The following is a 20,132-nucleotide window of genomic DNA, read 5'->3' as shown; positions in this document are numbered from 1 at the left end:
GCGATTGGGCGAGGCACTGGCGCGCGGCTGCGCTGGTGGGCGCTGATAGGCCGGGGAAGGGGGCGGGGCGGGCGCTGTCCGCGCGCGCTGTTTTGAATACCCGGGCCTGAGGCGGCGGCGGCGGCCCGTGGGGCTGTGTCGTACCGGGGGCCATGGCGGCGGCCTGGGAGTTCCACCTGCCCCTCTCCCCCGCCGACCTGCTGCGGGACGGCGGCCCTGGGCGCTATGTCGTGCAGGAGGTGCTGCCCGCCCGCGAGCTGCCGCCCGCCCTCACAGGTAAGGCCCCCTCGCACCCCTCCCGGCCTGGCCCGCTCCCGCCGCCGGCTCACGGCCGTGACCGCCCGTGTCCCACTCCCCCGCCCCTCTCCGTGTTTCCCCGCAGCCTTCCGGGCCGCCTTCCGGGCGCGGGGCGCGCTGGCAGTGCTGCAGCACTTCGACCCCCTCTACAGCTTGCTCCAGTGAGTACAGAGCGACGAGCGCGGCGCCGGGGCTCCCGGGGACACCGAGAGCGGAGCGGAGCGGGTGGAGGAGGGTTGCGGAGAGGCTGGTGCGCCCGGGTGCTCACGCCTCTCCCTGGTGGCGTTTACTCGCTGTTCTCATGCACTGTGCTTGCCCTGCAGCCACTTCCGAGCTGTGGGGACTGATGTCAAGGAGGATGCCCTGGAGCTGATGAGGCACGGTGGGTATCTGCTGTGTCCAGCTGAAGTAGAAGTCATAAGAGAGGTTCCTCTCCTTCGGCAGCTCGGTGATGATATAAAGGCTAATGTGACTTGACCAGCTGGGTTGCACCCTCAGCCCATTCCAGTAATACGGGTCTGTAATCTTGGTGGACAATGCAGAGCTGTGCGTGTTCGCTGTAAGGGCAGGCCGACAGAAAATCCCCTTCCCCGCATCGCCGTAAAATATATCTTTGGGATGCATCAGCTCTGAGCGAGTGTTTCTGTGAGCTGACGGGGGGCTGTGGGGATAGGACAGGACAGTGCACCCAAGGTTTGGGTTGCAGGGGGTAGCCCGTGTTACAGCTGGCGAGATGTGAGCACATGTCTTTGGTAATCTGATGACTGCTCTAAGTTTCTAAAAGAGAGGATGGCTGAGGGTACTGGCAAGGAGTGCTCATGACTTTCTGTTTCTCTTCAGTGGTGTCCCATCATTCCAACGAACTTCCTGCCATCTTGGGTGATTCTGGGCTGAGCCATGCAGACCGCGCTGCTCACCTCAATGCTCTCAAGATGAACTGCTATTTGCTGACCGGCCTGATGGACGCCTTTGAAATGGAAACCTGCAAGAGTGGTTTGTTGGAGGTGGATCCTGGTGGGAAGGTAGGTGACAGGACCGGGAGGAAAACAAGGTGATAAAAGTAGAAAACATGTAAGCTTGTTGAGCTCTGTGGTATCTATCAGATGTTATAGCTGGATTTATTTAAACATGGTGCCGGCAAGAGCAGTGCATAATGTGGAGTGCTGGGATTTCGGGGAAACTGTACATGGAAAACAGCCAAAGGGACAATATGTGTCTAAATATCAGCAGGGGCTCAGATGCCCAGGCCTCTCTGTTTTGCTCTTCAGTGTCTGGCTGGTACTTAGCATATCAATAATTTCTCAAGAATTCTCTTCTGTGGTCAAAGATAACAGCAGCAGTCATTTGATGTGGGCATATAAGTGTCTCGTACGTCACGCTGTATGTGTCTTAATGCTGTAGAATGTACCAGTCATTTTCTTCTTTGAGGGAAGCAAGGCAGTGACGGTGTTTCGTCTGTTATCAAGATGCTGATGTATCACATTGCACAATCTCCTTTCTAGAACAAGAAGAACCGTACCAAGATTTCTGGATCCTTGTGGGAAGAGGAGAGGGAGCCACTTTTACGGCTGCTCACACAGCTGCTGCAGCTGGATCTCCGTCAGCTTTGGAGTGGTTTGGTGGTGGAAGAAGAGTTTGTCAGGTATGGGATGGAGTGGATATAGAGGTGGGATGGGCGACAGTGGTTTTCTGGAAGGGAGGGTTAAATGTTAAATCTGCCAGTGAGGTGATATTACAGCCCTGAGCAGGGTGCAGATCACTGGGAAACTGAGGGAACCGTATTGAGGCAAAAGCGATGTGTTTCAGAACCACTTCTTTTCCTCATGTAGGCCTCAACTTCAGATGTCGTTTGCTCAGTTTTTTAAGGATACTGGAGAATCTCTCTGGTTTGAGAGAAATGTTTGCCTAGTGCAGTGTGCTAGAATGATGTTGGTGCAGGCTGTGATGGTGAGGTTGACTGTCTCTCTTCTGTGGCTTTAGCTTAATGACAGGAAGCTGCTACCGTATCCTGGAGAATGCAAGCATCGGTCTTCAGAAGTACCGGGCCACACGGGAGGCTGTGACACATCTGCTTGCTGCAGCTCTGATTCACTATGATCACATGTTCAGTGAGTTCCTGCTCTTCTCTTTTCTTCCTGAAGCCATTCCCAGTTACTTTCCCTGACTTCTTTCTTCCTCCTCACGTGCGAAAGGTGCCACTCTGAAGATCACGCAGATGCTGCAGCACTTTGAACATGTAGCCCCAGTGTTTGCACAGGCTGTGAGCCTTTGGGTTACAGAGTATGGTCTGAAAAGCCTGGTGGGCGAATTGCTAAGGTGAGAAAAATACCCTGAGGCTTGTCCTTCTACCCCTAGCAACTAGGGGCACCCTGTTCCTTAATTCATCTTTCTGTGCAGGGAAATCGGACAGAAATGTCCACGGGATCTGGCTCGTGATGCTTCTGGAATCAAGGGTTATGCTACCTTTATAACTGAACTGGCTGAACAGATTCCAGCTCTGGTGCTATCCAACATGAGCGTTCTCCTGCATCACTTGGATGGGGAGGTACGTTTCCACAATACTACCTGTCTGGGGAAGTCAAGTGGTGGAGGTGCTGCTATTCAGTTTTTTCTGTCTGAAAACAGAACCTCTTTCACAGAGATCAAGTAGCCAAAACGTGCCCTTTGGAATAGGTTCTGCCCTTACCTAAAAGATGCAAAGGAAACAGAAACCATGACATAAACTGTCTGGTTGTCACTCACAAATATCAGAGAACGGGAGACTGCTTACTGGTCTGAGATCCCAGCTGTTGTCCCTTGTTCTTCAGACCTTAATGAGTTTGTCATTGTGTTACCTTTTCTTAAACTGCCCTTAAAAGCCGTGTTTCTTATATCAGTTCTTGGCTTCTGTGGACCTAGCTGGATAGCAAGGTTGGATTGCTCTTGTCTTGCAGGCACAGCCACACTCACCCAAGGTTTCTAGAAAGTCCATAATGGAGGAATTCACTTAAGGCTGGAGCCTGGGACTTAGAAGGTCCAAACCCTGGGCCATCCTTCCCCTTGGCATATCAAGTCATGGCTTTTTGTCTGTTCCTCGTTCAACAGCTCTTCTTTTTGCAGAGCTATACCATGCGAAATGCCATCCTGGCAGCCATGGCAGAAGTGCTGGTGAAGGTACTGAATGGTGACAAGCTGGAGGAAGCTGCCCGTGGTACTCGAGACCAGTTCCTAAATATGCTGCAGGCCCACATCTGTGACATCAATGGCTTTGTGCGCAGCCGCGTGCTGCAGCTTTTCACTCGAATCGTTCAGTGCAGGGTAAGTCTGTGCTGGGTTAATGGCATTGCCTCAGTCAATCCCTTCCCCTGTTCTGTTTTCTAAGGGAGTTTCTGTCACCTTGCTCCTTGTTTGCAGAGACTGAAGTGTAACAGGGAAAGGTATTGTCCCTGTGTACTGTGGGGTCTGCAGTTCAGTTTTCCCAAGAGACCAAAGATCCTAGGGGTGAGGGAACTGGGGAACAGGAATTAAATGCTGCTCTTCATTACTGGGACAGAGTCGAAGAAAGAGCACAGTACGCAAGCTCTTTTTGGACGTTGGTGTGGGAAAACATCACCCTCACTAGATATACCAAGACTCAACTCAGCAGGACCCTGGATAACCTAATCTAAGTCCTTGCTTTCAACAGAGGTTGGACCAGAAGGTATCCAGAGGTCCCTTCAGTCTTAGATTTTTCTATAAATCTATAATCTATGCCTTTTAGTACATTAATATGTCTGCAGTAAAATAACTTTTCATGAGTTTCTAGGCCTTCTTGATAACTTTGTCTATGCTCTCATTGTGTGCTAGGCCCTGCCTTTGACTCAGTTTCAGTCTGTGGTATCGCTGGCTGTTGGGCGTCTCCAAGACAAATCTGTGGTAGTAGTTAAAAATGCGATCCAGCTCCTGGCTGCGTTTTTGTCCAACAATCCCTTCTCCTGCAAGGTAATTCCCGCTAGTATGATGGATATGCTAGATGTCTGTTTGCAAGCTGAATATCTGCTATAGCTAGGGCAGCAGCCTTTCTGGGTCTCGTGGGAGGGACAGCATAGCCTTTGACTCTGCAGGTGGGAGCTTTCTGGTTTTCTGAGGTTCAGATTTTGCTTTCTCTGGCTCTTCCCTCACTTGGTGTAATTGGTAGGTATGCTGAAGGCTGGGAGGAATGTGTTTGATTGTGGAAAAACCTGCAGCAATTTGATTTGAATCCACTGTAGAGTTTCTTTTCTTAGGATCAGAATTAGTCTTTTAGAACATTCCGCACAGAGCTGCAGGTCTTTGTGGTTAGCTGTGTACCTTCTCCTGAGCTTCTGAGCCTCAGGCTGGCAATTTACAACAGCTCCCATTCTAGGATGATGGCCAGAGTCTACTATTCCAGTTTCCAAAACCAGGGCTATCTCAGGGGATTGACAACTGAAAGCAGGGAGTGAAAGAGAAAGGAGAATTCTAGCATTTCAGAAAAAGGAGTAACATATTTCTTCTTCTCTTCCTGGCATCTTCAGTTAAGCTGTACTGACTTGGCCGAGCCACTGAAGAAAGAGGTGCAGAAGCTGCAAGAAATGAGGGACCGTGGTAGATCCACAGCAGGTAATTTCCCTTCTTCCTCTTTCCCCTTCCCAGGGCCATACCAGGGCTTATTTTTCCTCATCTTAAATTTGCTCCCAGGTTGTGGTTGCTTTTGTCTCAATCTGACTTACATGAGATGGCAAGGCCAGATAACTAGGATTAAACTCACAACAGTTTTTTATACAGTGGTGTTATACAAGGACCATATGAATGGGGGGCCCCGCACTTCAAGAAAGATGTTGAGGTGTTGGAGCGAGTCCAGAGGAGGGCGACCAAGCTGGTGGAGGGTCTGGAGGGTCTGACCTCCGAGGAACGGCTGAGGGAGCTGGGGTTGTTTAGCCTGGAGAAGAGGAGGCTCCGAGGTGACCTTATTGCAGTCTACAACTACCTGAAGGGGAGGTTGTAGCGGAGTGGGAGTCGACCTCTTCTCCCAGGCAACTAGTGATAGGACAAGAGGACACAGCCTCAGGCTTTGCCAGGGGAGGTTCAGGTTGGACATTAGGAAGAATTTCTTTTCAGAAAGGGTTATTAGCCATTGGAAGGGGCTGCCCAGGGAGGTGGTGGAGTCACCATCTCTGGATGTGTTTAAGAAAAGACTGGACGTGGCACTTAGTGCCATGGTCTAGTTGACAGGGTGGTGTCAGGGCAATGGTTGGACTCGATGATCCCTGAGGTCTCTTCCAACCTGATTGATTCTGTGATTCTGTGAATGTCCATATCTAGATCAACAGTCTAGTTAGCTAAATATCCTATTTTCAGGGTAAGAACTGAAAATACATATGAACACCCTCCCAGGTTTCCATTTTCAACTGTTCAAGGACTGCTTGAGCCATAATTTTGGTCAGATGCTAATTTAAGCTTGATTAGCCTTGGACCTGGTGCTGCCTACAAAACAATAAATAGCAAATGACAGTTCTCTCTTACCTGTCTTTTTTTTTTTACCCTCAGTGGTTTCTTTTTTAATGCCAAAGAGTTATTGTCTATTCTTACTGCAGTCTGAGTGGGATCAGCAGTGGGAATAGTGCCTGCCTGTGGGGGGAGAAAAAAATAAAATTCCTAAGTTCCAGAGGAGTTTCTCTCCCCATTTAGGGTGTCATTTGAGTCTCTGTTCCCTCGGTTGTTTTTTTTTTATTAGCTCCAACGATCAGCCCAGAGGAAGAGTGGGAAGCGATGCTGCCAGAAGTTAGGGCTGCCACACAGCAGCTCTTTCAACCACTGCAGGAAGGGGAAGAGGAGGTGCTGGAAGTTGAGGAAACAGTGGAGAGTACATCAGAGCAAATCGTTGGGCTGCTGAGGAAGCTGAATTACAAGTAAGAAGGCTCTGTAGTTTGAGAAAGTGTTTATCCCAACAGATGTGTCAGTCTCTAGTTCTCTGTTCAAGAAAGGTTTGAGCTCCAGGGTTAGAGGGATGATTTCCAGTAACGTTACTCTGTAGGAAGAGATTGACATGGGCACCCAGCACAAGATGCTGGCAGGAGCTGCTTTCCCAGGTGTTCAGGGCAAACTTGGATGGCTTCCCTTATGTTCTGCCCTAACGGGTTGCTGATGTTCTTCTCTTGGGCAATGTCATTGTCCAGGAGTGCAGCCCACCTTACGCAGAAGGCCCTGTGTCGCTTCCAGGGGAAGGAGCCCTTCAGTGGCCCTATGGAGGAAAACAAGGAGGAAACAATCCTGGGTGTTCTGAAGAGACTTTACACAGGTAACTATCTCAGATCACTCTGTCTCTTCCCTAAGTCCCAGCATAGCTAGACCAAAACCCTCTGAAATGGCCTGTCCCTCCTTCTGACCTGTGGGGCTCAGTCTGTGTGTACTTGACAGCTTATAGAGCTGCACCATCTCTGGATCATTTGCTCGTCTAGCGGCCTGACATTTTGGCTAGATCACAGTAGTGCTGATACTTCATTTCTGATTGGAATAGCTCCATGTTCCCCCTAGAAATGCATTTCTGATGCTTTAACTCACATAATATCTGCTGAGGGGCATGAAGCCAGTGTTATCCACTCACACTCTTCTGTCCTGTCTGAATTTGTCAGGAGTTCTGCTTCCTGAACAGGTGGTGGCACATGATGCTTCCCCTTAGCGGCCTTGCCCAGGTATCTGATTCAAGCAAAGTCTTGCTTATCTGGGGCTCAAGCCTCTGGGCATATTTTTTAAGACTTCACGTGCTTTATCTTTGGTGTTTGTTTCAGAATAAGGTTTTCTAGCCAATCCCCTTGAGCTCATTTCTGTCAAAAGGCTACCGTCTAAATAATTTAATCGTCTTAGCTCTGTCAGCTCTCCACACTTGCACAAGCTTTGCTACAGAGTATTAGTGTTTGCCTTCTTCCTACTCTGCCCTGATTCCCTTTTAGGGCCTCATCCATCTTTGGGGACCTGTCAAGTTCAGATTAACCCCTTCAGCATTTTAATGGAGTTTACCCCAACTGGACCATGCCTTTCTCCACCCCTGTATTAAGCTGGTGTTTCAGTGGTGCATCACACTGTAGTACTGGAACTTGCTCTGTAGCATGTTGAGATTTTGTCTTTGTAGCTAAGTGTGATGGCAGAATTTGGATTTTTGTGGAAGTCTGGCTCTTGGAAGGTGTCACTATGGGGTGGAGAGATAAGGGTTAAAATGCCCTGAACCTTGTCTGTTTCTCTTCTACCTTCAATGCTGCTTACAAACAAGTGTCCATGCATGCAGGTTCATGCCCAGGTGAGAACAGTGAGGATCCTCCAAGTGGCAACAGTAGTCTTAAGACTGAAGAAGTTGTACCAGAAGAGCAGCCTCAAACAGAGTTGGCCAAACAAGAGATGCTGGTGCAATACCTGCAAGATGCTTATAACTTCGCAGTGAAAATCACAGAAGCAATGAGCTTGATCAGCAAGATGATGTATGAGAACTGTGTCTCAGGTGTGTCAAATAGTCATGAGGCCCTTTCTGCCCCATTCAGCGTTTCCAGATCTTCCCCTTGCTGAAGAGGAGAAGTGTGAGTGGTAGACCTCCAGGGGAGGGGGTTGGAGGAACTGCTCTCCAGTGAGCAGATGTCACAGGCACTTGCAGGATATTGGAACATCAAGCACCATCTAAATGGATGTCATGAAAAGATTGTGTTAGGGCATGAATGGGCTTTTTAGGAATCCATTTTTTAAATATCAAGGTTGAAAATGTTTTTTAAAAGCCAGGTGACCAAAATGACTTAATTTATGGAGGTTCCTCCCATCCTGTGGGAGGGGCTGTATGTTCATCATCTCAGCTGAGGTTCTCCCAAAGTAAGCATGGCCAATGAAGCTGGCTTCTGTTACCTGCTCGGCGCCCTGATGCAGCTTCAGGGATTATGCTGGTCACAAGAGGGGAACTGAGCAGCTTGTCTTGTCCACCTCACCTTTCCTTAAAATTTATTCAAAGTGATTCTGATCAACGGGTTCTATAGCCTGGTCCTTTTCAGTGCTGTAGTGAAAGGTAGTGATGAGTAGGCCTTTGAGTTGATTCAGCTGTTCATATGTAATATTAGAACTACTGTAACCAGTTAGACTTTTTTTAAAGTGCTTATCATGAATCAGCACTCCCGAGGGAGCTGGGGCATGGAAGGGCACAGCTCCCTCTTCTCCCATCCTTGCTGTCACATCCACTTGCCAACCACTCCCATAGTTCTGGGGTACAGATGGGTCTGGGCACTACAGTGCCCCATGCTTCATGAAAACACATCTGAGGCTTCACCTGTATTGAGAACTCATGCGTTACCCGCAATAAGCATGTGGGCTTCCTCAGCAAGGTTTGGATGTCATTAGCTGTTTGCTCACACAGAAATGAACTCCTGAGTTCAGTGTCTCTACGGGTCATTTGAAGTTCAAGGCTGAGAGGGTGACCCTCACCTGATCCTTAAACACCTGGGTTTTGGTTTTTTTGTTGTTTTTTTTTGTGTGTTTTTTGGTTTTTTTTTAATGGCTGTGCAGATTTTACTAACTTTCCACTTCCCTGTTGTCCTAGTGTAAGGAAGGCAAGTTGGGAGTCTGGACAGCGGAGACATTTAGAGATGTTGTCTCTATTTGGAGGCAGTATGCTGCTGGGTGAGGGGGTGGCAGTAAGGGAGCAGAAGACCGGGCAGTATATTTCAGGAGTTGGAATCAAATACATTATTCCTTACCCCATTTATACCTCAGATAGCATAGTTCCTCTGGTTACAGCATCACACTGGGACTTACATTCAGCTTCTCTTTTCTGCTGTGACCATGAGATCTTTTTTTCCCAAAGCTACTGTTTCCCAGAAGAGAATTTTATTCTTTCTCAGACACGGCTTCTGTGCTCTTCTCCTAAATGTGTCACATTTACATTTAGCTGTAATACGGTTAACCTGTGCCTGTTTCCTCCAGGACATCAACATCTTTGTACTAGTGACCTCATTCTGACTTGAGCCCTCTGTAGACAGTAGCAGTGATCTTAGATGCTTCTAGGGCTTGCTGTGAGAGCAGTACACCTATGAATTTGGTTTAATGGCCTCTTTAACAGGTATAAAGAAAGAAATGCACTAATGCAACTGTTCTTCTCTCTGCAGTGGTGCAGGAAGCCATTGAGTTCTTTGTGACAGTCTCACGGTTTGGTGTGCCCCAGGCACTGCATGGAGTCCGCAGGATGCTCCCCCTCATATGGTCAAAAGAGCCTGGTATTAAGGAGGCCGTGCTGAACGCCTACAGGCAGCTCTATCTGAGCCCCAGCGGGGATTCGGAGAGGTATGGGTCTTCCTAATCAGAAGGTTTTTTTCTTTCTTTTTTTTTTTTTTTTTCTCCTCTTTTTCTTCTTTTGGGGAGCTGTTGGGAATGTGGTACAGACAGGAAGAGAAATCAAAGTTGCCACACTTCATGCTGAGCTGAAACATAAGGATTGTGTCCACTAATAAAGACGCTTTCCCTTTGAGCTGTTACCAACACTTGTGCAGTTCCAAGGAGTTTTTATGTATATCTGAGTATCCTGGTCATCCTGTGGGACCTACTGCTGAGCTTCTGCTCATGTTCAGGTGTAGGAAATTCATGCAACAAAACTCCATGTGAGACCTTATGGAAGGAGAAGCTGAGAAATATTTTAAATTAAACTGGTATCAGGCGCTCACGGTTAACTTTCTTACAAATTTCACTCTTACAAAGCACTGCACCAATATCCTTGTGCCCAAATGAGCTGGGTAGGGCCTCTACGTGATAGGGAACAAGGGGTGTCAGTTAGGAGTGTTTGTCATGTCAGCGGGGTTCTTGATTGGCAACAATGAACGGATTTTTTGGACGGCTATTTCAACCCCTTCGGGAGTTAACTGTTGTTACGGAGTCATGCCATGTCTAAGAGCCTTGCATACTTCACCCTCTGTGGGCAAAGTTGTTGCCCAATGTCTATTCCCTCATGTTGGGTTTCTTATGGCTGTAGTTGCTCATCCTATTGGGGTAATAAAAGGAATGGTATACAGAGTGGTGTAAAGTTGGAGCTATCTTCCTGTTACCAGAGCTCAGGTTTTTTGCTGACGAGTCATGCATGCTGTGGCCTTATCTGAGTGCAGGCATTCTGCTTCTGGTGTAAACAACGCATTCCTTGGTCTTTACTGGTTTTCTTTCTTACTGTCAGATGCGTCCTTGAGTTTTCAATATACACTGTTTCTTTATCACTCCCACTATCCAAGGTTAGTTGTTATTATCGTTTGGGCGCTTTCACACACATTTCTATTTGTATTTCATTCAGACCAGTCTTAAATCTTTTTGTAACAAACTTCTACGTGTGGCAGATAAGAGGATGTCAATGGGGTCTTTGTGGCTGATCCTTATTGAGGATTTGGAGGTGGGAGCTGGGTATTGCTTGTATGCTTGTGTCTTCCATACTAGAGAGGAGCTGTCTCTCCTCTCTGCTGTGGCACTTGCTCTTTTTTCTTAGCACTTGCCCACATGTAAATCCTGTTGGATACACGTTCACTAAGATAAGTGTGATCTCTGCTGAGATGCACCATACCTCACCCTCATTTGTACCATCAGAGCTATAAAAAGAGCACCTACTGCTTATTTCTTCCTGATAGTATTGCCTGGAGACAACTCTTCTGCAGTTTTGAGCTCTGGCCTTATTTGTTCATAGAGAGATTTTCAGTTTCTTATGCTCTAGGGAATAGTACTTTTGAGTTGTGGTTGAGAGCAAATGGGAAGTGGCTGGTGAGTGCCACTTGTTGAGCGTTTGAGCACCGGGAGGAGCAGCAGTGCACTTTTGAGCCCATGTCATGCTCACTGGCACTTGAGCTGGGTGTCTTGGAGAACTCCAGCTTGTGGAGGGGAAGTTTTCCTGTCCCCAGGGATCACTTCTGTTATCTAATAGATGTCCTCAGCTCTCTGAATAGGAGTGTAATTGTGACAGTTGCTTTTTCTTTTTCTTTACCTTTTAATTTTTTAATTTTATTTTATTTTCCCCTCTTCAAAGGGCCAGGGCCCAGGGCCTGGTGCATTCTCTCTCTCTCATCATGGTGGATGCATCGCTAGGAATGATAAAGTGCTTAGAAGAAATAGTGAGTACTTGCCTTGCCTGGGTCTGGATTGTATTTGTGATCTGAGATGTCTGTTACATTAAAATGGTAGTCATTGCAGTTAATGTCTTAGTTGGCTTAAAGTCCATCCTCCTCTGCCTCTCACTACTTGTTTTATTGCATTTCTTTTCCAGATCTCAGAGTTTGTGCAGAAAAATGAAATAAAGCCTGCTGTGATCCAGCTGCTTTGGGAGCAATTCACGGAAAAATCTCCGTGCTCAAAACTAGAACGGCGTGCTGCTGTGATGCTGCTGGGGATGATGGCACGGTGAGCCCAGGGCCTGGGCTAATCCTGTGAGTGGGAGGATGGATGGGGAGTTGATTTTATTGAAGAACTGAGTGCTGCATCAGCTGACCCTTTGTTCTGCAGCTTCAAAAATAGTAACCACATCATGGGGTATCGAAGCCTGGAATTAAACATAGTTGTGCTGTGTCCCACCAGCGCAGTCTGAATGCGTATGACGACGTTACTTGCTTTGTGTTCTGAATGTCCATCCCTTCTCAGAGTTTACCATGTCACAGCTCTGCAGCTTTGTCTGTGTTTGGATAAGAACAGTGAGAAGCTGATGAGTAGAGATGTGTGGAGCCTTTAGCATGGAGGGAAATGAATCTGCTTCCCTTTCTGGGGGCAAAAAGAGTGTAATTGCACTGTAAGGTTTTCATTTCCTCAGTTTCCCATCCCAGTAACCCTTTGACATTTAGCTTACCTGCTGATTTCTTCTTCTTCTTCCTCCTTCAGTCCTTCGTCAGTCAAAAATAGGCCTGCATAATGATGATCTTAAAGTTCTTGGCTCTACAGTTGGAGCACAAGTCGTGTTCTCCTCCCAGGGGTACTGAGGGAGCTGGCGGAAGTGCTCACCAAGCCACTTTCCGTCATTTATCAGCAGTCTTGGCTAACTGAGAAGGTCTCAGTTGACTGGAGGCTAGCAAATGTGATGCCCATCTACAATAAGGACTGAAAGGAGGATCTGGGGAACTACAGGCCTGTCAGCATGCCCTCAGTGCCGGGGAAGGTTATGGAGCAGATCATCTTGAGTTCCATCATGCGGCATGTACAGGACAACCAGGCAATCAGGCCCAGTCGACATGGCTTTATGAAAAGCAGGTCCTGCTTGACTAACCTGATCTCTTTCTGTGACAAGGTGACCCGCTTACTGGATGAGGGAAAAGCTGTGCATGTTGTCTACCTAGGCTTTACTAAAGCCTTTGACACTGCTTCCCACAGCATTCTCCTGGAAAACCTGGCTGCTTGTGGCTTGGACAGGCGTACACTTCGCTGGGTGAAAAACTGGCTGGATGGCCAGGCCCAAAGAGTTGTCGTGAATGGAGTTAAATCTAGCTGGTGGCCAGTCACAAGTGGTGTTCCCCAGGGCCCAGTATTGGGACCAGTTCTGTTTAATATGTTTATCAACGATCTGGATGAGGGGATCGAGTGCACCCTCAGTAAGTTCACAGATGACACCATGTTGGACAGGAGTGTTGATCTGCTTGAGGGTAGGAAGGCTGGATCGATGGGCTGAGGCCAACTGTATGAGGTTCAACAAGGCCAAGTGTTGGGTCCTGCCCTTGGGTCACAACAAGCCCATGCACCGCTACAGGCTTGGGGAAGAGAGGCTGGAAAGCTGCCTGGTGGAAAAGGACCTGGGGGTGTTGATCAACAGCTGGCTGAATATGAGCCAGCAGTGTGCCCAGGTGGCCAAGGCGGCCAACAGCACCCTGGCTTCTATCAGTAATAGTGTGGCCAGCAGGACTAGGGAAGTGATCGTCCCCCTGTACACGGCACTGGTGAGGCCACACCTCGAATACTGTGTTCAGTTTTGGGCCCCTCACTACAAGAAAAACATTGAGGTGCGGGAGTGGGTCCAAAGAAGGGCAACGAGGCTGGTGAAGGGTCTAGAGCACAAGTCTGATGAGGAGCAGCTGAGGGAACTGGGGTTGTTGAGCCTGGAGAAAAGGAGGCTGAGGGGAGACCTTATTGCTCTCTACAACTACCTGAAAGGTTGTAGTGAGGTGGGTGTTGGTCTCTTCTCCCAGGTAACAAGTGATAGGACGAGAGGAAACGGCCTCAAGTTGCACCAGAGGAGGTTTAGATCGGATATTAGGAAAAATTTCTTCACCAAAAGGTTCATCAACCATTGGAATAGGCTGCCCAGGGAAGTGGTGGACTCACCATCCCTGGAGGTATTTAAAAGCTGTGTAGATGTGGTGTTTAGGACATGGTTTAGTGGCTGACTTGGCAGTGCTAGGTTAACAGTTGGACTTGATGATCTTAAAGGTCCTCTCCAACCAAAACGATTCTATGATTCTATGCCCATTATGAACTTTTTAGATTCTCTTTTTAAATACATAAGATTCTGTTCTTGCTTTCTTTACCTAGTTAATTGTTTGTTCCTCAGACCAGGCCTGCATAATTCTACCTTTCAGAGGTAGAAAGGGAGTGGGGGGTGTGGGCATGTTTTTTTGTGGGGTTTTGTTGTTTTGTTTCCCACAGTAAGGCAGGAAGTGTCACAGATCACCAGTCCTGAGCTGCTAGGCTCTTTTCTGGTCTGCAATGTTTTTCTTTGTCTTACCCTTTTAAGTTTTGCTCCTTTCTGATAAGAAAGAAGAGTCAATAATCTTCTTTCTTTACAAAGAGACAGTGTGCCCAGTGTTGTCCACTTTGGAGAACCTCATCTCTTAGTGGAGCGTGGATTATACTGGCTTCTGTGGAATATTGCTTGCTGCTCCTATAGCTATGTCTTGAGTCATTGGATGGATTTCCCCACCACCACCCCCCCTTACTCAAACCACTGCCTTCCGCAAGGCACAGGGAGTATTTCTGTTGGTTATTTGTACTTTCGTGAACTTTCAGCAGCAACTTGTGTAATACCTCCATCCCTTCCATTCCACAGAGGGAAGCCAGAGATCATAGGTAGCAACCTGGATGTCTTGGTGACAGTAGGGCTGTCTGAGAAGGTATGTGAAGACTATCGTCTGGCTCAAGAAGTATGCAATGCGATCTCCAAACTTGCCACTAACCCTAAGGTAAGACTCTTAGCTTGTTCTTGAGGTCGTCCAGAAACAGAGTTATCCAGAAACAAAGAAGGGGGGAAAATGGTTTGTATTGAGAAGTATTACATTTTTACCGATTTTGAAATTAAGTAGGTTGAGGCTGTTCAGTAGCACTGTCTGGAAAGCTCAGCACACATCAGTGAACATGTAATAAAAGTATTTTCATTAGGCAACATGCTCAATTCAATTAGTAAAGAGTTCAGTGCACGAGAAAATCTGTTTTCCTTTCAGTTCTCTTCCTCAGACTCCTAGTTCTAAGCTGATTTGTGTTTCCTCAACCATGAAGCCCTTTCCTCTACTGATGTTTTCTGGTATAGTGATTCTTTTGCCCTCCCTATTAATTGATACTTGGGAGTTGTCAGCTGTACAGCTGAATATAAAACATGACATGTTTTCAAACCTATCCATGTTGTACTTACAACAACATGATGGTCGCCTGTCAGATGGCTTCTTTGTCTGGGGAACAATTTATACTTTTTTCTTTTTAATTAACTTGGAAAAAAAAAAACCTCCTTATTTTTTTAACTCAAGCATTTAGGGCATTTTGGTTCAGGAGTTCCAGCATAAAAGCAGCCCTCCTTCACACAGCGCTGTCATTCTGCGCTTGCCCCTTCCACTGGGGATGTTTACTGCAGGACCTTCATCATTTCATGTGTATTACAACATTCTTAAATGTTCTGAAGGTGGTTGTAATTCAATTTTAGGGTGACTTAACTCTGCAGTTAAGTTTGTATGTGAGAAGGGACTGAACTGTAGATACTTGAAGGATGGTGGTAGCTCTTCCTTCCCTTCCCCGCTACAACCAGAAATTCAGTACAGAGAGTAGGATCGTAGTGAATTGTGAAATTTTGTTTCCAACTACTGAAAGCTGGTAAATCCTCAAGCAGTAGCTTCTTTTGGTCAAGTATATCTTGATCAGGCAGCCACAGATGTGCTGGGATATCTCGGGCATTGTCATACTTGGTTTAGTAGTTCTTTGGGTTATCTTATTCCCAACCTAAAATGTGGTGGTACTGATACAGAGCGTATGCAACAATCCCAGTGTGAGGTGCTGTTGGATCTAGAGCTATTTTCTGTTGTTTCTGATGATGATGTTTTGCTTTTAGACAAAACCTCATGGTTCTGGGGTACCCCTAGGCAAGGGTGTCTAGTTGACTTACTGTTGGTAACTCTGAAGATGCTCTAAAGGTTTCCCTCTTCATTCATTGCGCAGAATGGGTAAATAATATCGGATTTTAAGAGTCATTTTGAGATTTCAAAAGAGTTATTTTGATTTAAGATGAAATAGTGGAGCTGTCTGGGTTGACCTGGGATCATCATTTGGCCAAGCTTTATATTCACCCAGAGCTGCCACCATGCCTTCAAAAGTGACAGTAATGTCCCTGCTGTGTGTTTAGTTGCAGAGCAGTACCGGATATCACTGCCATGGGCCTAGCATGGGTTTGATTAGCATTGTGCATATAGCAAGGTTAAGTACCGGGAAGGTCATGGGGGGATCTCTTACGTGGTAAGAGTAACTCATCTGTTCTCTCTGCAGCCAGCACTGGGGAAGAACAAGGCACCTTTTCGACTGCCACAGAACCACGTGCTCTTTGAGTGCCTGTGTGAGACTGTGAGTAAAGGTGAGCTCAAGTCAGCAGTAAGTTGAGAGGAGATGGAGCTGGGCTGTGAGACAGCCTGTGTTGTTGCTGGCATGTGTGGTACATGGCTCCCTCTTCTCATCAGGCTTTGCCCAGCCAAGTGGTTACTGGATCCCCTTCATGGAGGCAGCGGTAACGCTCATCTACCAGCTAGCAGAAGGGGCAGAGGAGATATGTGCTCACATCCTGCGGGTGTGCAGTCAGCAAGCTCTGGAGAAGCTGCAGGAGGCTGGTGAGGAAAAAAGCTGGTGAAGGAAATCTATACACGTGATTTCTAGTGTTGCGACTGGGCGGCCTAGAGTAACTGCATGAGGAGAACAGAGCTGAGGGGCTAGTGGAAGTGTTGATGTGGAAGGGTGCGAGTGCTGTGAAGGAGTCTGTGAAGCATGGAGATGGGTTATACAGTGAGACTCGGCAGTAACTGATGGGGGAAGAGGTCTAGATCAACACTGAACTGTAGTAATTTTTCTCCACTAGACCCAGGGGTTTCTCCCAGCAGAGTCTCTGATGGTGCTAGCAGTCTCCCCACGTTCCTGCTGATGCATCTGGTGTCCCTTGTGGGACAGGTGGCACTGCAGCAGGTAGCGTATTTGGAAGTGTCAGTGAGTGCAGAGCTACGCAGACGTCGCATCCTCAGAGAGGAGGAGAAGATGACCAAGAAGCTTTCTGACAGCAGCACGAAGAAGCAGAGACCCCGGGTGAGAACTGAGGGTTTTTTTGCTATGGGCAGCTCTTCTAGTGTCCTGGCTGCTGCCACAGCAAACTTCTGGAGAATGCACTCCTGAGGGTGCACAAGGCCCAGGGTAATGCGTGCTTTGGGAATAGAACCGGACATGTGTTGGTCAGGATTGACAGGGAGAGCTGAGGTCCTTGAATGACCTTGTTCAATAAAACTCTCACACTGTTCTTGGGTTTTGAACAGGTAGTGGGGGGAATGAAGGGTGATGTCCTGGCCATGTTTATCTTCCTGCTTTAGGCAAACATTTGCTTTCCACGTATCACCTCCTTTCTTAGCAGTGCAATCTTTTGCAATTGCTGCTAGTGGTGAGGAACACCCATTTGTGCCCTGACTTTTGGAAAAGGGCTTCTGGAACCTTGGTCTGTAGGGTGTGAGGGGTCCTATCATCTCTCATGTAGTAATGACAAAAGTTTAATAGCAGCCTTCTTAATAGGATCTGTATGATAGAAATACCTTGTTTGGTTAGGTCTGCCTCAGAACATTTTCCAGAGTGTGGTGACACTGACTGTCTTGGGTAAGAATAGAAAAAAAAGTTGTGTGTCCCTCGGTATCTGGTCTCTATTAGATGCCTACACTGTTGTGTCCAGGGAAATTTGTAGTTCATTTTCTCATCCACTCTGCTTATCAGTGTCACTACCATCTCCCACACAGGAGGAGGTTACTATATTTTTGAAGCAGCAGCAGTGGGATGCAGATTCGGCCCCCATGCAATGCCCGTGTCTCTTTTCCCTTGTGTTGCTTTTTCCTTGCTATAAGGTTTCCCATAATCTTGCTCACAAGACCAGCAATTCAAATGCTGCTTTGAACTTCTTGCTTTTAGGATTTGCACGTCCCTTAAGTTGTGCCGGGCTCGGACGTTGACGGCAGATGTGTCCTATGTCTGTCTCGGCTTAGTAGCTTAGGCTTTCTTTTCGTTGGTGTTCTGTGGCACATGGACTGGCAAATCCTGGACTCCCCTTCACAGCTTCATTCAGTTCTCAGGGAAAAGTGGGTTATGAAACTCTCCGTCAGCCTGTTGTTCTCAACTCTAGCCACGCTGCTGGTAACATGCACGCACCTCGCGCCCGAGAGAAGAGTACTTCGTGAAGGAAGGGGTTATCGTTGCCTGTCACCTTTTTTACAGTCTGCCTTTCTGCACAGAGCACAGGAAACGAGACCACTATGGAGGAGGAGCTGGGCCTCGTGGGAGCCTCAGCTGATGACACCGAGGCTGAGCTCATCCGCAGTATTTGTGAGACAGAACTTCTAGATGGTAAGTGTGACTGCCACCGAGGAGCACTGGCTCCGTCTGCCTGTGTGAAAGTACAGGCAGGGTGAGTAACAGATCCAGAAGGAGGAAGGCTGTTTCCTTCAGAGGGAAACTCTCATTTTTTATCTGGTGTCTGTTTCTTTGCTCTGCCTCTCTGGAGATGGTTTTCAATGGTGAAAGTGAGTCAACCAGTTTCTACAGTTTGCAGGAGTTCTGGGATAAATTGAGTAACTGTTCTTAAAGAGGGATGCACAAACAGTGCTCTCATACTTGCTGTCTTTATCCCCACTCTATAGGGAAGCACCTGTTCTCTGCCTTTGTTCCACTGGTGCTCAAGGTCTGCAACAACCCTGGGCTCTACAGTGATTCGGCGCTCTCGGCTGCTGCAGCCCTAACTCTTGGCAAAATCTGCATGATCAGGTAATGCCCAGCCGTGCCCGTGTTCTCTTCCTAGTACTAAAGCACAAGCAAACGTTGCAACTCCTTTCCTGTGGAGAGAACAAACACAAAAGAGTGTTCATAGATTTTGGTTTTTTTTGTGTCTCTCTGCTCTCTGAGAGATGGGATTTTGGTATCTATGCCTTCTTTTCTGTACCCTCTCTTGTCAGCTCTGAGTTCTGTGACTCCCACTTGCGCCTGCTGTTCACTATGATGGAGAAGTCCACTCTGCCTGGGGTGAGATCCAACCTCATTATTGCAGCAGGAGATCTGGCCATCCGTTTCCCCAACCTGGTGGAGCCTTGGACATCACATCTCTATGCCAGGTAATGCTACAGTCATTGCTGGGAGAGGACAGATGATGAGAGCTTTGTGGAAGGGTGACACTGGGCCTCCGGAAGGTGAAAATGACCCAGAAAACTAAATTTGAAGGTGTCAGTGCAGGGAGACAACAGACCTGGGCTGTGGAGTAGGCTGTCGTGGGTGTCAGTAACTTAGAGATATTCACTCAGCTGCTTTCTGCTGTAACTATATGCTTCTGTCAGGTTGCGGGACCCCTGCCCAAGCGTGAGGCAGACGGCTGGACTGGTGATGACTCACCTCATCCTCAAAGACATGGTAAAGGTGAAGGGCCAAGTGAGCGAAATGGCAACTCTGCTTATAGACCCAGAGGAGGCAATCAAGGGAGTGGCTGAGAACTTTTTCAGTGAACTCTCCAACAAGGCAAGTGGATGCTCAGGGACCTTAACTCACAAGAGTGGGGAAGAGCTGGTGGAGGCTGGGTCAATGACACAAGAGCTGAGTCCTGGAGAAGATGTCATTGGTGTAGAGCAACTGTCTGTCCCTCTTCGTTGCCTAAATGAGGGTAGATAAAGGAAATTTTGCAACACGAGTTTTGTTTCAACTGAATTTGCCCTCATCCATTCACGTCAGAATGCAGGCTCCAAACCAGTGTGTTGTCCCTTTGCTTTCTTGTGTATGCCAAGCACAGGGTTGGGAACAGTTTTCTGTGGTTTACCTTTAGGCCTTACAACAGAGCTCCCTGACCTTATGGCTCTGGCAATGCATCATCTCTGAAACCTTTCAAAGTTGTTCTTGGCTGTGTGACATTGAGATGCTTAAATTGAAGCAGTTACCACCCAAGCAAGTAAGAACAGTAGCAGCGTTACCCCCTGTACGCTGTTCGTTCAACACAGGGCTGCTGTGGGCCCTTCAGAGTCTGAGATTTACTGCCTGAGAAGCAGCAGTAATACTGGGGCTTTACTATCTTGGCTTGCTCTGTTAAAAGCAGAGCTGGCCACCTGACTGCACTGACTTCCTATCTCTGCAGTGTCTGTGACAAAATGATGAAAAAGCATTGGAAAAGGAACCTAGACTGGGCCTTTCCAGGCAAAATGGGAGGCAGTTCCTTGAACTGAACTGCTGTGTAAGTTTCCTGTATCAGGAAGCTTTTGTGTCGAGTTGTGACAAGGTTGGAAAGCAAAGAAATTGCATCCAAGTCTGCCAAAGAGCCGAGCTGTTGCAAACCAAGGGTTGTAGTTGTTGTTAGCTTGTTGGCTGGTTGTTTTTTTCCCCCCCTTAGCTTCAGCCAAGTAGTCCTGGATAGGTTTGGCTGG

General features: G+C 47.6%; 1 protein-coding gene and 1 non-coding gene across 3 annotated transcripts in view; both read left to right on the top strand.

Moving 5' to 3' along the window:
• Window positions 1-20,132, top strand: part of NCAPD2 (non-SMC condensin I complex subunit D2) — a 28,876-nt gene that overhangs the window by 2,850 nt on the left and 5,894 nt on the right. Inside the window, exons 1-25 of one of the 2 annotated variants that reach the window (XM_068402480.1) lie at window positions 20-276; window positions 383-458; window positions 621-679; window positions 1,138-1,319; window positions 1,800-1,939; window positions 2,278-2,405; window positions 2,490-2,613; window positions 2,695-2,842; window positions 3,397-3,594; window positions 4,123-4,257; window positions 4,812-4,896; window positions 6,011-6,185; window positions 6,453-6,574; window positions 7,559-7,768; window positions 9,411-9,585; window positions 11,297-11,381; window positions 11,534-11,667; window positions 14,291-14,423; window positions 15,988-16,072; window positions 16,176-16,322; window positions 16,568-16,788; window positions 17,970-18,081; window positions 18,375-18,498; window positions 18,687-18,842; window positions 19,062-19,239. In XM_068402480.1, coding sequence (XP_068258581.1) covers window positions 153-276; window positions 383-458; window positions 621-679; window positions 1,138-1,319; window positions 1,800-1,939; window positions 2,278-2,405; window positions 2,490-2,613; window positions 2,695-2,842; window positions 3,397-3,594; window positions 4,123-4,257; window positions 4,812-4,896; window positions 6,011-6,185; window positions 6,453-6,574; window positions 7,559-7,768; window positions 9,411-9,585; window positions 11,297-11,381; window positions 11,534-11,667; window positions 14,291-14,423; window positions 15,988-16,072; window positions 16,176-16,322; window positions 16,568-16,788; window positions 17,970-18,081; window positions 18,375-18,498; window positions 18,687-18,842; window positions 19,062-19,239 — 3,456 coding nt within the window. In that variant the 5' untranslated portion in view covers window positions 20-152. Of the gene's footprint in view, window positions 1-19; window positions 277-382; window positions 459-620; window positions 680-1,137; window positions 1,320-1,799; window positions 1,940-2,277; window positions 2,406-2,489; window positions 2,614-2,694; window positions 2,843-3,396; window positions 3,595-4,122; window positions 4,258-4,811; window positions 4,897-6,010; window positions 6,186-6,452; window positions 6,575-7,558; window positions 7,769-9,410; window positions 9,586-11,296; window positions 11,382-11,533; window positions 11,668-14,290; window positions 14,424-15,987; window positions 16,073-16,175; window positions 16,323-16,567; window positions 16,789-17,969; window positions 18,082-18,374; window positions 18,499-18,686; window positions 18,843-19,061; window positions 19,240-20,132 lie in introns of those variants that run through there. The other variant, XM_068402481.1, reaches the window with a different exon arrangement.
• Window positions 741-1,063, top strand: LOC137664478 (small nucleolar RNA U85). The gene has a single exon (XR_011048327.1). It is a non-coding gene; the product is annotated as a small nucleolar RNA U85 (small nucleolar RNA).

This window comes from Nyctibius grandis, chromosome 5 (assembly GCF_013368605.1).
Source record: "Nyctibius grandis isolate bNycGra1 chromosome 5, bNycGra1.pri, whole genome shotgun sequence".
Taxonomy (NCBI): domain Eukaryota; kingdom Metazoa; phylum Chordata; class Aves; order Nyctibiiformes; family Nyctibiidae; genus Nyctibius; species Nyctibius grandis.
Note: the sequence above shows the minus strand (reverse complement) of the source record. Positions and strands in the feature narration are given on the sequence as shown.